Source organism: Monopterus albus, unplaced genomic scaffold, assembly GCF_001952655.1.
Source record: "Monopterus albus unplaced genomic scaffold, M_albus_1.0 scaffold51.1, whole genome shotgun sequence".
Classification (NCBI taxonomy): domain Eukaryota; kingdom Metazoa; phylum Chordata; class Actinopteri; order Synbranchiformes; family Synbranchidae; genus Monopterus; species Monopterus albus.
Genome location: NW_018127931.1, coordinates 6,049,304 through 6,065,424, shown reverse-complemented (window position 1 = coordinate 6,065,424; position 16,121 = coordinate 6,049,304). Strand labels below are relative to the sequence as shown.

The 16,121-nt window shown below is 40.0% G+C and overlaps 2 protein-coding genes and 1 non-coding gene across 4 annotated transcripts in view; 1 reads left to right on the top strand and 2 right to left on the bottom strand.

Annotated features, from left to right (window-relative positions):
* ankrd16 (ankyrin repeat domain 16) overlaps positions 1–1,914 on the bottom strand; it is a 10,008-nt gene extending 8,094 nt beyond the window's left edge. Inside the window, exon 1 of one of the 2 annotated variants that reach the window (XR_002275078.1) lies at positions 1,404–1,914. Coding sequence is in view for 1 of the 2 variants with exons in the window: in XM_020601503.1 (XP_020457159.1) it covers positions 1,404–1,741 (338 nt within the window). In the remaining variant the exon portion in view is untranslated. The remainder of the gene's footprint in view (positions 1–1,403) is intronic. The other variant, XM_020601503.1, reaches the window with a different exon arrangement.
* trnay-gua (transfer RNA tyrosine (anticodon GUA)) lies at positions 1,206–1,293 on the bottom strand. Its single transcript is given in 2 exon segments — positions 1,206–1,241; positions 1,257–1,293. It is a non-coding gene; the product is annotated as a tRNA-Tyr (tRNA).
* An 897-nt stretch (positions 1,915–2,811) lies between the features above and the next one.
* Positions 2,812–14,516, top strand: glt8d2 (glycosyltransferase 8 domain containing 2). The gene is made up of 10 exons (XM_020601414.1): positions 2,812–3,085; positions 5,522–5,565; positions 8,301–8,393; positions 8,766–8,967; positions 9,124–9,241; positions 9,343–9,427; positions 10,103–10,215; positions 10,472–10,638; positions 11,089–11,201; positions 14,044–14,516. Exons 2-10 carry the CDS (start codon positions 5,547–5,549, stop codon positions 14,220–14,222), a joined length of 1,089 nt encoding a protein of 362 aa, XP_020457070.1. The 5' UTR covers positions 2,812–3,085; positions 5,522–5,546; the 3' UTR covers positions 14,223–14,516.
* Positions 14,517–16,121: the final 1,605 nt, after the last annotated feature.

Here is a 16,121-nt window from a genome sequence, read left to right as displayed (position 1 = left end):
TGCTTCACATTGGTTTTGTGACTCAAATGCAGCCAGCCAGATGAAGAGAGTCATAAACTTGGCTAATAGTCATAATCTGACTAGTGTTGCTTCTGTTTCTTTATCATTATTTTTTGAATGAGAGTTCTATGACATTTCACAAAATGAACGGTGTGCAGCAGTTCTACAGGTTTATAGATCAAAATGTTTCTCCTTCAAGCCAGATTCGAACCAGGGACCTAAGGATTTCAGTAGATAGGCCTTTATAGACCTCCGCTCTACCAATTCCATTTAAATTGGGGGAGAAGAGTTCATAAAACAAAGTCTGGAGACATAAGGATAATTATTACAAATATATTTAAAAAGACATTTTAAACTATTAATTACTTACCGTGGGATTTAGCCATGTGATTGGAGATGGAAAGATGGACTCTGCCATGTGATTGGTGTTTAAAAGATGGAGCTGGCTTGTGTGATTGGTAGTAAAAAGATGGGTTTAGCCATGTGATTGGAGATGGAAAGATGGACTCTGTCATGTGATTGGCGTTTGAAAGATGGACCTGGCTTCCAGCGTTCCAGTATGGTTGTGCGGAGGTGCAGCCCTGTTTATTTGTTCTTTAGAACATAAGTGAAACAATCAGAAAGTAACATTTTAACTCTGTGATTCACTGGTTTGCTCTTGCTAGCGCTGCTCTCTCTCTCTCTCTCTCTCTCTCTCTCTCTCTCTCTCTCTCTCTCCCCCCCCCCCCGGTCGACCACTGCTGCTCGCTCTCTGTCCCTCTCTCAGAAGTCGCTTGTGAATTTATGGCACGCAGTGAAGTTTATAACTTTAAAAAGAACGGTTCGTAACCCTTCATTCCTACACAAGCGCACACTGGCAGCAATTGTCATGCTGTAAGTTTGAATTTGAGACTGATAAGACGCTTTTCTGCTGAAACTGTGATGGTCAGAAAAAACTCTTAAATGCCAAAAACTCGGGGATAGAAACTGTTTGAGGCTTCTGAAAAGACATTTAAAACAAACCTTTGGAGTTTCTTAAATTAAAAAAAAAAGCTTCACATTGGATTTGTGATTCGAATGCAGCCACATGAAGAGTCATAAACTTGGCCATGCCGACTCGTGTTGCTTCTGTTTCTTTACCATTACTTTTTAAAAGAGAGCTCCAAGACATTTCACAAAATGAACGGTGTGAAGCAGTTCTACACGTTTATGGATCAAAATGGTTCTCCTTCGAGCCGGATTCGAACCAGCGACCTAAGGATTTCAGCATTAAGCCTCTACAGTCCTCCGCTCTACCAACTGAGCTATCGAAGGGAACTGACAACCCGATCGTGACAGTACCCTTTTATAGCCAGTTGGGGGCAGTACGTAACGTACCTAGGAAGTGTTTGTATTACTGACCGCTTAACACATGTAATTCTCACCAGTCAGCCCTCTTCAGACAGTCCACCTTGGCTCCTTCGTGGAGAAGGTAGACAACACAAGCCTTGTGACCCATGGACGCAGCTTCATGTAGCGGCCTTTTGTAGTCGTTGTTGCACACTTCCACATCCAAACCTAGGCGCTTTATGAGGTACTCCACGATGTCCAGGTGCCCGTGTCTGGCAGCGTAGTGCAGCAAGGTGTCTCCTGACCGACCGAAGTGTTTGCTGCTGGCAGTCTGAACAGCCACCGAGCCGCCTAATGCTATAAGTTTCTCCAGAGAACTCAGCTGTCCCTCCTGAGTGAACTTCACCAGCAGTTTTAAAGTGTTTTCGTTCATGCTGGGTGACGATTAAAGGCTTCTGGAGCACAGAATTACCGATAAAATATCAGAAAAGAAAAACTCTTACTCTGAGTTGACAGACTGCTGTGAAGCGTGCAAGTGTTTCTTTTTTTTCCGCAGAGTTGCAAAAAAATTAAATGGCCAACCATGACCTTACACTGTTCTGTCTTCACGTACATAAAGCAAATATTCACAAGAAAACAAAAATATTAGGCCCTGTTATACTCATTACTATTATACCGATATGATATGATATGATATGATATGGAAGAGAGCTCGGTACAAATTTAACATAATACGTTTAAAATGAATACAGGCTTTGGTGTGTTTAAATATTTCCATCTTGATTTAAAACGCTGGATAAATGTTCATAGATTATCAAAAGGACGACACATCATCCATGTTTCTATAATGCATTAAGACTTAAAGTGTCTGTTTTTACAGTGTCTTTTCTACTCAAGGAAAGAAAAACAACATTTAGTATGAGCAATCAGCCTTTTGACAACCCAAACATGATAAAGGATCTGTAATGTAATATGACAAACGTTTATACACGGCGCATTTTACAAACTTTCAAATTAGACTACTTCAGGCATGCATTAATAAATTAATGTTCTATAACAATTTCCCCCCCCTGATAAATGTTTTAAAATATAATAAATATAATAATTATAAAACATTATTTCTGAACTTATGGGTCGATATGAGAAATATCCACAGAGACCTAAATAATTTTACTGTATTTTTTTTTATGTGATGAGACAAACTTGAAAAAGTATGGAAGCCTTTTTTGATCTACAAAGGGATCAACTTTAGTTGTCCATTCCAGCTAAATGAACTTGGAATTATGGGGAATGTTGTTTTTGTGACGTTGTCTGATTGGGCTCGTTAAAAGATCTCAAAACTGAAAGACCATTTAGCCCACTTATCAAGTTTTATTAGCATAATAAATAGGCTACCGTCTAAAAATGTTATGACAGCTGCCTGTTAAGTTTAAAATAGAGCGGTGTCAGTGTAACTTTATCATGTATCTTTTATGCTTTTTTAAAAGTTGTCGCTAAAGTAACGAAACAGGAGCAGATCTGAAGAAATGGAGCTTTCATTGCCACTGCTATTATTCTGTGAAATAGGATGAGCTAGTCCTGCTTCTGGCTACAGCGCGGAATCAACGCTGGTGACCAAGATGAGACACATCTGGAGCAAAGAAGAAGAAGAAAAAAACAGTGGGGGAGAAGAAAAGTGGGATTGTTGGGCAGGGTGAGTCTCAGTGCTCAGAGCTTTTACAACATGGACCATGAACACCAGATATTAGACTGGCGATAATCACCATCCTTCTCTCTGGTGAGTACATTACAGACATTTTAAATGTGCTTTAAATTGTGCTGCTGATGATTCCTACATATAACTCAACTGTGACACTAACATTAAAAAAGAGAGCTCTGTTTCCTGCTAAAGTGAAAAAATATCAGTCTTTAAATAGTGAGTCTATTTATCTTTTAATGTCAAAAACAAGTGGAAACTCATGACAGTTTCATAATTCAGTAGGCTACTTTTTCGGAGATAAGATTCAGGGGATTTATACTGTAGCCCATGAGGAGAGCGTACTTTTTAGTTTTTCTCTTGTGTAAAAAATATGAAAAAATTGACTATCCAGGTTAGGAGATTATTTTTTTGAGAGTCACGTTTCCATTATTTCATGAGACATGGTTTTACATTCCATTCTTGGAGATTTACCGTACTTCTTATAGTTAGGGGTTTCCATAAACTTTACCCTAACCTTACCCATACCCTTATCTTACCTTGCTCTAAACCTAACACTATCCTAATCTTTATCAAAGTCTTCATAAAATGTAAGGATTTACATTTTGGACTCACTTTTTGTCCCTAAAAGGAAGTTGAATGGTCCACTATGTAAACAGATTTATGCCCCAACAATATGAGTAATACACTTAATAATGTGCCAAACTTTAGGAACTTCTAAATTATGAAGGAAAAAGTTTTTTAGATAGCCTTTTTTACATGATCAAACATTATTCATGTCTCCTGACTCCTCAAGGATGTCTTCAAAAAGCCATTTAAGAAAAGAAATGTGAGAACCTCCTATGCTGGTATCATTTACTTAACAATTTCTAAAAACCTAAAAAAATACAAATGTCACAAAGGAGTTCAGATTTAGTGGTACTACTCTGCAAAAAAAAAAAACCCACTGACATTGTGACTGTAAATGCACTGAGACTGGGGCACATTACATGTAAGCGCAGGAGAGGCGTGACTGGATTACTTGTTCGAATGCAGGCCAGAGACAGAATGCTAGCCATTTCTGCTTTCTGGAAGGAGTGTATCCAACATGAATGAGTTCCAGATGTTTTGGGCTGCTCTAAACTGTGATAAACATACTAGCAACAAATTCATTTCATATTCTCCATGTCCTGTTTCAGTTTGGCTGACTCTTGAAAATCAGTTTGCATGTTTCTGAAGAAGTGCTGGAAAAAGTTTATTCTGATAGGGAAATTAAAGTGTGCAGTTTACAGCAAGTGATGTGTTACCAATTTAGGCTGAACACACAAATGATGAGGTTAGTGATACACACAAGGAAGAATTAGGGCAAAATGCAGCCACATGTGTTCTTCAGTGTGTTCTTCAGTGTGTCCTGGCTTTGGGCCTCAGTGAGTTCACTGCAGTTCAGGGCACACTGGCAGTTTGTCACAACCATCAGAGAGAGGTGGCAAGTAACTAAGCTGATTTACTCAAGTACTCTACTTAAGTACGATGTTGAGGTACTTGTACTTTATTGGAGTATTTCCATTTCATGTTACTTTTACCCAGCTATAATTTAGAGGGAAGTATTGTACTTTTTACCTACTAGATGCATTTGACATTTTTTTATTTAGATTTGTAACTATAATCAAACAATAAATGAAGATATACTTGTACTTTTGTAATTTAAGCACATTTTAGATCATGTACTTATTACAGTACTTCAATCTGAGGAAAAAAAATGGAATTTCTACTTGCAGTGGAGTACTTTTTCAGGCAAATACATGAACTATTACTTAAGTATTGTGTTTGTGTACTTCTACCACCTCTGCCACTAAATATCAATACATGAAAAATATATATCACAAAATGTATTTCTAGTCTAACTGGTTTATTTTTGTGTTTGGTTTCAATGTGATCACAGCTTTTGGAGCATCGCAGCCTCTGACTGACTGGTTGTCACACTGAAGATATAAATATTTAAAATCAACTCACAATGAGCCTATAGTTTCAAAATTAATAGTGCATTTATTAGGGACTATTTTCAGTGGCATATTAGTACACATTTGGTGTATTTCCAACAGTGATACAATGTAAATAATTTGACAATTCATTGCTGGACAGTGTGTCTCTGAGATTTAAAGACATAATATGAATAAAAGTATATATGTTCTTGCATTGTTAACAGTACAATATGGCAGATGTAAGGTCAGTCTGTATCTCTAGTTGGCAAGAACGTTGTTCTGACATCTTGGTACTTTAGAGACTTCTGTAATGTTATTTATAGAGGTTTGATAAATACATATGAGGCCTGTCAACCTAATTAATATCAAAGATGGTTGAGTTATGTTCAGCTGTGCTGCCAGGTTAATACCCCACTGAGGGTAAATCCATCAACCCTCCATACATCAGCATTATCTCCAAGGAATATTTGTATCTATTGTTCCTTTGAAGGTTAACTTCTCTTGAGTTGCTTTCATTAATAGCTCTCTGTTTCTCCCTCCTTGTGTGTTTTTGCAGATGTGGTTGGGAACACAAATGAAATATGGCTCTCCTCAGAAAAAGTAAGTGTTAGAAAAATTTAACAAGGTGAGACGAAGAAAAACTGAGACTTTTGAAAATTATCAAGATGTCTTTTAATTATTCTTGCAAGAAGGAGCACTACATCAACACTCAAGAAGTCTTTGACAGTAAAGCTCAAAGAAGGGATCCTTTTTGAGTGGCACTTATACAACCTGTTGCAAACTTTATTGCTTGAGTTGTTTTCCTTAGCTCTACCAGCCAAGCATTTATCCTTTCCAGGCGTGGGGATCAGGTCATCATGTGTGTTTTCTTATTGCCTGTGTCTTAACTTCCTGGCCTAAAGAGCAATAAACCGTTACAACAAGCAGGTTCCTATCTTTAGGGATAGGGTGTGGAGCTCAGTCACCCATGAGGAGCTCAGAGTAGAGCCACTGCTCCTTCATGTTGAGCAGAACCACTAGAGGTGGCTCGGGCACCTGCTTAGAATGCCCCCTGGACGCCTCCCCGGGGAGGTATTCTGGGCATGTCCCTCTGGGAGAAGGCCTTAGGGCAGACCCAGGATATGTTGGAGAGACTATGTCTCCCGACTGGCCTGGGAACGCCTTGGGGTTCCTCCTGAGGAGCTAGAGGAGGTGTGTGGGGAGAGGGAAGTCTGGGAGGCCCTGCTCAGGCTACTGCCCCCGCGACCTGGTCTTGGATAAAGCGGACGATGGAGGTTCCTGACTTCTTTAAACTAAAGAGCATCCTTTTACAGTGACTGCACAACATTTGCTCAGAGTAAACATTAGTTACACACAAGAAGGAAAGCTATGTCTAAGCATTTTCCTTATCATTTCCCAATCAGTAAGTGAAAATGAAAGTGTACCAGATATAACATAGCTGATTTATGGTCTCAGGTGACATAAATATACATGAAAAAGAAAAAGAAGTGTGTCTGTCTTTTGTTCCTGTACCTCAGCTGTTTGTTTGTGGTTTAACACTCAGATCAAGGTTTGTCTCTCTAGGGATGTAAACAGGAAAACATCCACCAGCTTGCACCGGCGCACATCAAATGTGTGTGTGTGTGTGTGTGTGTGTGTGTGTGTGTATGCTGGGGAGGGTATGATGAGTTAACCAGATGACAGGCTGTAAGGAGTTAAATTTCATGATTCATTCCAGTGTGTGAACAGCACGTTTAAACTAAATGAAGACTACTTTTGCTTCCAAAAGGAAACTTTACCAAAAAATGCATAGATATAGAAGACCTGAAACAAGCGCTGTCTTCATGAAAAACTGGGCTAATTTCCAAAAATAAGACAGAGAAATCAGTTGAGAAAAATCATAAAACTTCTTCACTGATATGTCCCAAAAAGTCCTTGATTTGAGTCACTGTGTCTAAAATATGTCAGTGCTGCTCAGGTAGCATACTGTCCAGACTTAGTTATGACACCTGGATGAGCAGCCAAACATGAGAAGAACGGCTTGTAAGTGGTTGCAGATGTGTATTTGATCCTCCTTTCTCTCTAGTCTGCCTGACAAGCAGCTGGTGGACACACTCCATACTCAGAATAAAACACTGAAGATGAAACAGAATGTGCACATATGTCTGCTGGTTTATGAGGAAATCACAACTGGAACATACCAGCTCAGATTACACAGCTTTTTATGCTGATGTTTATTGCTAAAATAATTGAAGTCAATCCATTGGAATTTGGCTTATTTATCTCAAGAAATAGATTGATTTGATCTTTTTTTACTGTGAGTCTGAGAAGATAGATACCACTCAGTAAATCATGTGAGTCATTAGGGTCACATGAATCAAGGTGTGGATGGATTTTAAACTGCCTTGGGAGAGATGGCGCTACATCATTGTAAATGGTGTACCACTGGTGGACCACTGTTTAGAGATAATTGTTCCAGTTGGGTGTAGATGGCTTCTTTCACTCCTCTTTCAAACCATCTCTCATCTATGGCCAAGATGTGTACATTGCTCTCTTCAGAGGAATGTCCCTTGTCCTTCAGATGCAGATGGACTGCTGAGTCTTGTTGTGAGGAGCTGGCTTTCCTGTGTTGTGCCGTGCGCTTGTGAAGTAGTTGTCTGATTTCTAATGGCTAAGTATGGAGTTTATTGTGCTGGGGACAGTCCCATTGAGGTTCAAGCCTCTTTCCCAGGGGAGCCGCGTAATGCTGACTAATAATCAAATTGTATTTCATTTGTTTGCTCGCTATTCAAACCTAAACACAAAGCAGTTTGGTTGTAATACAACGTATTAAGGAAAGATGTAAGGTGCATAGTGCTGGTTTTGGACCACTGGTTGGACAAAACAACTCTCCATCTATTCCTTATCTATACCACTTATTAGTCTTGGGCTGGAGCCAATCTCGGCTGACATTGGTCGAGAGGCGAGGTACACCCTGGACAGATCGCCAGTCTATCACAGGGCTGATACTTAGAGACAGACAACGACACACACACGGCAATTCAGAGTCACAGATCAACCTAAATTGCATGTATTTGGAACGTGGGAAAAAGCATGAGTACCTGGAGAGAACCCACAGAGGCACAGGGTGAACATGCAAACTCCACACAGAAAGTCACTGGGTTGGCCAGGGCTCAAACGCAGAATATTTTTGTTCTGAGGCAGCAGCGCCACCTACTGCTTCACAGAGATATCACATTTGTAACCTCATGATGAATATTTTCATTCTTCTGATAGAGCACTTAAAATCAGATTGGATTAATGCTCTGTTACGTACATGTCCATACAATGAAAGACTGAAACACCCTGTGTTTCAGTTAACCGGGTCATCCTTGTGCTGCTGGTGCTGGTGTTGTGTCTCCTCCTGCACAGCACACTGTTCAGAGCCTCTACTCAGCCCAGACTCTCAGGTACATTCACACAGGTGTTATTCAGATCTTTCATTTTTCACATTTCAAAGTCACATTTATTTAAACTGCACCTTTCATACACAATGGCAACTCAAAGCACCTCACGTTAAAATCATAGATTTAGAATCACAATTATAAAAACAGGCAGGAAATAATGCTAAAAACCATAGACACTGTATGACAAGATTTTAAATGAAAAGATTATTCATAATATTTTGTGACATCTGTTTAATTTAATTTTAATTATCATGAGCTTGTTTAAAGTTGTAACAGCTACTTACTTGGGAAGTAAAAGAGTTGTATATTACATTAGTGTCGGTGTGGTCAGTTTTACATGTCAGCTTACAACCTCCCCGCCCTGATTCCTCTCAGATCACAGGAAGACCCTTGTAAGTGCAGCCCGAGTTCCTGCAGTGACAGTGTCAGAGGCGGATAATGTCGTTCCTGTCATCATCTGTGCATCAGAGGAACGTGTGGGCGCAACCATGGCAACTATCAACAGCATCCACAGCAACACAGATGCCAGTGTTTTCTTCTATGTTGTTACCCTTCGTGATGCTGTAACACTGACAAAGTGTGTCATCTTTTAAACTGTAAACCACATTAATTTTTGAAGATGCAATGAGTGATGATTTCGTCTCATAGGTGATCTGTTCTTACGCTGTCTTCTGAGTAATATTGCCTGTCATAGTGAATTTCTTGTTTATTAACCTGCTTTTCCTCTTCCTAGACAGTACATTGAGAAGTCTACACTGAAGGGCATCAAGTATAAGATAGTGGAATTTAACCCCATGGTTTTACAAGGAAAAGTGAAGCCAGATTCCTCTCGACCTGATCTGTTACATCCAGTGAGTTCTGGGTTTGCTTTTGTTTAAACATACCTGGATGAAGCTTTAAATGTAGAGCTACAGGTTGAAAGAGCTGAAATAACTTTGCTTTTGTTTTGCAGCTCAACTTTGTGCGCTTTTACTTACCTCTGCTTGGCATCAACTATAAGAGGGTGATATACTTAGACGATGACATCATTATGCAGGGTATGTGAAATATAAATATACACAGTAATTTGTGTCTGGTAGGGTTGTTCCACAGAAACCATTCACCCAATGCAGTTATATACTTTGCATTTTTCATTCCTAGGCCACCAGGATGCCCCCAAACTATTTAGAGTAACATTATAGAGCATTTAAGTTCAGCTTTTTCATAAAACCATTAAGCTTCTTATGTTGTGTCTTTATTACAAAAAAAATACTGTAAAATCTGGTGAAAGGTTAGGGTATGGGGAGGGAAAAGGGGCTTTGTTTTTAAAGATCCAAGAATATTTTTGAAGGATTTCTCTAAGTTGCAAGATACGGACATTTTTAAAGGTTTTTCACAATGTTCTATCTAACTTAACTTAGCTGAATGACCAAAATTCAGCATGTGTGATATGACTGTCCATAACCATGCCTATGGCCTGCAGATCCAGATTCAGTTTCAGATCAGACCGCGCTAGTTTCAGGAGGTTCAACATCCACATCCATAAACATTAAACCCACTGTTGCAAGGTTAATTCATTAGAATAAATGAGTAACTTACATTTTCACTTACAGTATGAATGTCTTTTGTTACAACTATTTCTGAATAGTGTTTAGTTTGCTGTCACTTTCATATAGTGTTGTGACAGGTAAAGTGTATATGCTTTACCACTTAAAGGTTTTTATGTTCTCCAGGAGACATCAAGGATCTGTTTAATATCGAACTGAAGCCAGGACATGCCGCTGCATTTGCCACTGACTGTGACCTGCCCTCCACACATGAGATGGTGCGCAGCATCGGCATGCAGGTGCACTTTTATTTCTTCTATCTGTTCTGTTAAACTGCCAGTGTGAAGGGTTAATGCAATGGGCATTTATCAAACCAGGAGAAGACACTTTTTAATGCAAGAATGTGGATTGGTCTGCTTCTTGCATTTAGCTAGTAGCAGTAACTAGATGTGTGCAGTGGATGTGTATACTGTTTTTCTTTTTTTAGACTTTTTTGCAGACTTCAAACTTTGATAATTGAAATATAGTATCTTCTCATCTGAGCTTGTCCCCTAGACAACCTACATGGGCTTCCTGGACTACAGGAAACAGGAAGTTCAAGACTTGGGCATTAACCCCAGAGACTGCTCTTTCAACCCTGGAGTCTTTGTGGCAGATATTAGGGAGTGGAAGAAGCAAAAGATCACCAAACAGCTGGAGAAATGGATGGAGGAGAATTTCAGGTCAGATCTGGTGTGAAAAAGGCCTTCACACTCTGAACTTAGTTTTGTTCTTAGCCAAAAAATTATATTGCTAAGAAAACCACAGATGTTTCAACATAGCTACCTTCTTCATCTGGTGCAAAAAAAAAAAAAAAACTTGTAGAATTTCTTCACCCATTAACTGGATAACTACAACTAACAATTTATTTGGCATTTTGATGGAATTTAACTCCTTTTCTAATCAACAAAACATGAGTGTGATTTCCAGAACCTTTTAAGAGATTGTGTTTTAAAATAACAACCCCCTTCATACAAACTGTACGAAGGGGTTCTCCGGTTCAATTATGCAAGACTCCACACATATACAGCAAGAAGGATGTTTTACTTGCAACTTAGACATCATGTGTAACATGCAGTGTCTCATGTGTCTGCATGCTTCTAATCAGAAGGCCTTCCCTTTGTCTTCACCAGGCAGAACATATACAGCAGTGCCATGGCAGGAGGCGTGGCGACTCCACCCATGCTAATAGTTTTTCATGACAAATACACAACACTTGACCCACTGTGGCATGTCAGACACCTTGGTAAGACCAACACTCATCTTCAACTGCAAAAGAATTTCAGTAGTCTAAGTGTCTAAATGGATCGGAGGTGAAAACTAGGTATCGGGAAACACAAACAAAAATTTAAATTATACCTTTTGGAAAAAAAAACAATCTGTTCTCTTGTGAAAATGACAGCAAACATTAGATGAAAAAATTGTAAGCATTGTACATACAGTATATAATAGGATGCTAAATAGTGCTAGTTTATTGAAAATGCTCTTAGTGTATCCTTAACTACCAAACTCACACTAAAAACTTTCCTAAACTAAACTGAAACTGCAGCTCTCCTGCAGTCCTTCAAGAGGTTAAGTCGATAACAAGTATGAAAATGCTGTGGTACCATCTAATTTTACAGTTTTTCTGAGTCGCTTTTGTACATTTCTCAGATCAGAAATGAAATTCTGTAAATTACTTGTTCAGTCTCCACATCATCAAGTCACTTGTGTACATCATTTAAACAATTTCTCATTGTTTTGAACACATTGCAAATGCTTTGGCACATTAATGCAGCTGATTATGTACAAATGTTTGTTGTTTTCTACATTACTAGTCACTTACATCATGTTGATCTAGACGTATTATATAGTTCTATGCTGAAGAACCAATGATCAGACAGTTCTATACTATAAAATAGTTCAGAGGTGCCTCTCATAAACCTTCAGTTGGCAAGTATGTACAGTACATAAAGACAGAGCACAACAGGGTGATAGAATTTCTGACAATGGAAGAACAAGGAAATGATCAGCATCAAAATCAGAATCATCTTTATTGGCCAGATGTGTAGGACACAAGGAATTTGACTCTGGTACAGTGGCTCTCAATGTGCATGTACTGTACATATCCCCATGCAAGGTAACTGCAAGGAGCAAGTAAATAATACCAACATAAGGCTATGTAGTATAACAAAGTAAACAGTGTAAACAAGCAATAAACAATGCAGGATAAACAGTATAAACAGGCAAAGGAATGTTCAATAGGAAGCAAGATAAAAATAGAATAAAAATATAGTACTTAAAAATAGAGACCTGTATGGATCTGTATAATCTGTACGAGGTATATTTACAGGTATTGCACTGAGGGTTATTGTCCAGTCATACTGTCGTGGGCTAAGTGTTAATCAGAGTGATGGCCTGGGGGAAGAAACTGTCCCTGTGCCTGGTTGTCTTTGCGTACAGTGACCTGTAACGCCGTCCAGAGGGTTCAAACATTGTGTCCAGGGTGTGAGGGGTCTGCAGAAATAATCTCTGCCCTCCTTTTGACCCATGAGGTGTACATGTCTTCCATGGAGGGCAGGCTCACACCAATTACCTTTTCTGCAGTCCTGACTGTCCGCTGAAGTCTGTACTTGTCCTGTTTGGTTGCTGAGCCAAACCAGACAGTGATGGAGGTTGTGACAAAGTGGGTGAGAACACTCCACTTGTCCCTAGGCTAAGTCATGTATGTTTCCTAATGCCTTAACCTGTGTGTTAAATGTTTGTATTTACTAGGTTAATCACTTCCTCATTTTGTATGCTCTCTGATGTCATAGGGTTGATTGGTATGTCTCTGAATATAGTGTGGTCCAGTACAACAATACCTTTAACTATGACCTCAATAATAAACATATAACTGAATTTATACATTTATGACAATTTCACCAAAAACTGAAATATTTTTGCTTCATAAACACAGATGTTGTGTGTTTTCAGTCATTGTCATCAAAACTTGAGCCATAGTTTTCATATGAAAATACTTACATTACAGATACTTCCATTTTACATTACACTGTTGTATTGACAACATGACTAAACATTCTAACTGCCATGTTCGTAAACGACGACACAAGGGCTTGACACTGACATGTTCATTGGCATGTTTATCATTGAGGTCATAGGTGGTGTTGTACTGGACTACATTATATTCCTCAGCTACATACATGGCAGTGTCAGAAAATTAGGCACACTTTGAATTGCAGAAATGTGCAGCTTTGTGTGTTTTCAGTCATTGTCATCAAAACCTGAGCCACCATTTTCATATGAAAATTCTTAAATTACAAATACTTCCATTTTACAATACAGTGTTGTATTGACAACACGACTAAAGCTTCTAACATGTTCACTGGCATAAGTATTTAGTTTTGAGAGATAAGCTAAGGACTTTGAGCAAATGACATGCTTTTGAGGCTAATCCATTGTGTGATGCTGTTTGTAGAAATTGTTTTGAGAAATGCTCTTATTGTTTTGCAAATGTCAAGGATGTTTTGGGAAATGTACCAAAGTGACTGAGAGAAACTAGGCAAAATGCCGTAATGAGGATATGGGACACATTACTCCCAACAATCTGAGAGAGATACTGAGTTTGATGCGGTGATCCACAGTGATGTAACTGCTTACGTTAAGAAAAGAAAAGTGTACAAACTACATACAGTAGCTAGTGCATCTTTGAACTGAACTGAAAGAGGTGTAGCCCTGTGATGGACTGGCGACCTGTCCAGGGTGTACCCTGCCTCTCACCCGCAGTTGGCTGGGATTGGCTCTGGCCCCCCGTGACCCCGTTTGGGACTAAGCGGTATAGAAAATGGATGGATGGATGAAAAAGGTGTACCCCCTCAAGTCTGCAGGGGCCCAGCAGAGGGTGCTATGCTACACACAACACATTGACTGTATAGGAAAACTAATAAAAACAAAATGAACAAAAACAGTAAATGACATGACATTATAATAGAGAAGCACCCCCTTTACAGTAATACATGGCAAGTAATGGAAAGTGGACTACAACATTATAGATGTAGATAATCTTATAATATTGCACTCAGTTGTAAAAAGCATCCCTTTGTGTCCAGGCTGGAGTCCAGATGCCCGCTACTCAGACAGCTTCCTACAGGAGGCACATTTGCTGCACTGGAATGGTCCATTCAAACCTTGGAGCTACCCTGCTGTTCACTCGGATCTGTGGGAGAGGTGGTTCATCCCAGACCCCTCCGGAAGATTCTCCTTGGTACGACCTGACAGCGAGAGCTGAGATGTGTGGAACATATCTGAGCCACAGTAAGACAGGAAGCATGTTCAGGACTTGGACAATGGACAGTGATGGGAGGTATCATAGGACACATATAGAGAATGTAATACAGAGGAATGAAATGTATGAGAAACAGTGTTGGTATAGTGGAAGCTCAGTGTGTATGCTAAATGGAAAAATGTGACCAATCTGCTATCTAAAGTAGTCTGTATTCTGGTGAAAGTAAAAAGCTCACATTGACAAGATGTTTGTGTTTTTGTCAAATATGTTTCCCTGCTAACATAAATATAATTTTTGGACACCTATTTTTCACATTTTCTCATCTTACCAGTACATTCACACTTTATATATGACACTGGCTCCTTAAGTAAACAGCATGCTCAGTTTATACTAAGGAGATTAGAAGACAGTAGTGGGGACAGGATTCTGTACAGCCAGGCCAGGGACAGTGTGACAAAGGAGATCAGAGCAGCAAAGAGGAGCTACTCTGAAAAGCTGAAAGCTCAGGTTTCAGCCGACGACCCCTCATCTGTGTGGAGGAGCCTAAAAAACATCACTGGCTACAGGAAGCATCTTCCCCTGCTGTAGAGGATGGTCAACTAGCAGACAACTTGAATGAGTTTTACTACAGGTTTCAGAATCAACACCCCCCACCTTCCCCACCTCAGACCCAATGGCTACTCCCCCACAGTCACCACCCTTCCCTCCAGCCCCCCACCTCTAACGATCTGTGAAAAGGCCTCTTTAAAAAACAAAAGATCAACAACATGCCCACATGGCATGACCCCTTCCTGCCTGAAAGTGTGTGCTGATCAGCTGGCCTCCATCTTCACACTCATCTTCAACTGGTCACTGGAGCTGTGTGAAGTCTCCTCCTGCTTCAAATGCTCCATCATCATCCCGGTCCCCAAGAAAGCCCTCCATCAGTGGACCGAACAACTACAGACCTCACTTCCAGATACAAACTGACAAACTGGTAATGGCCAACCAACCGGACGTAGTAGTGGTGGACAAACAGAAGAAGAAGGCTGTAGTGATAGATGTAACAATCCAGAGTGATAGCAACATCAGAAAGAAGGAACACGAGAAGCTCGAAGATCCCAGGAACAACATCTGAGATCTCTGTCCAGAAGAGTGCAGTCCTAGGAACAGCTAAGATACTGCGCAGGACCCTCAAGCTCCCAGGTCTCTGGTAGAAGACCCGAGCTTGAAGGAAGGAATAAAAGACCGTCCCGAAGTGGGGAATGTATATACGTATATATAATGCTTTCCTTGTGGCCTCTCCATGGTTCCCATTTGCCTGCGGGATCCTAAGGTACTTGTAGTTGTCCTCAACATAGTAGTGGTGGACAAACAGAAGAAAAGCTCATTGGGTAACACCACTGACTTTGGTACAGAAGGTCAGCGGTTCAACCCCCAGTCAGTGCATGGTCAATATCCCGTCTGGGTCCTTAGGCAAGGCCCTTAATGCTACCTGCCTACCTCATCGATAATGGAAGTTGCAAGAATTAGAGTCACACCGGCTCGGACATCTCCCAGGTCAACGAGGTCCATGTCAGGTGTTGAGAAACCAGGGCAACCTGATGAGAAGTGGGCTACTGCAACAAGACATTCATGGACAAGAGAACAGAGAACAGGGAACTATGGGAATGCTACTATACAAGTAACCCCAGTGAGAGGGGTTACATACAGTGCCTTGCGAAAGTATTCGGCCCCCTTGAACTTTGCAACCTTTTGCCACATTTCAGGCTTCAAACATAAAGATATAAAACTGTAATTTTTTGTGAAGAATCAACAACAAGTGGGACACAATCATGAAGTGGAACAAAATTTATTGGATATTTCAAACTTTTTTAACAAATAAAAAACTGAAAAATTGGCCGTGCAAAATTATTCAGCCCC

Coding starts and splice junctions, on each gene's coding strand:
- glt8d2 (XM_020601414.1), top strand. Junction 8,968..9,123: donor GATGCTGTAACACTGACAAA/GTGTGTCATCTT, acceptor TCCTCTTCCTAG/ACAGTACATTGAGAAGTCTA. Junction 9,242..9,342: donor GACCTGATCTGTTACATCCA/GTGAGTTCTGGG, acceptor TTTGTTTTGCAG/CTCAACTTTGTGCGCTTTTA.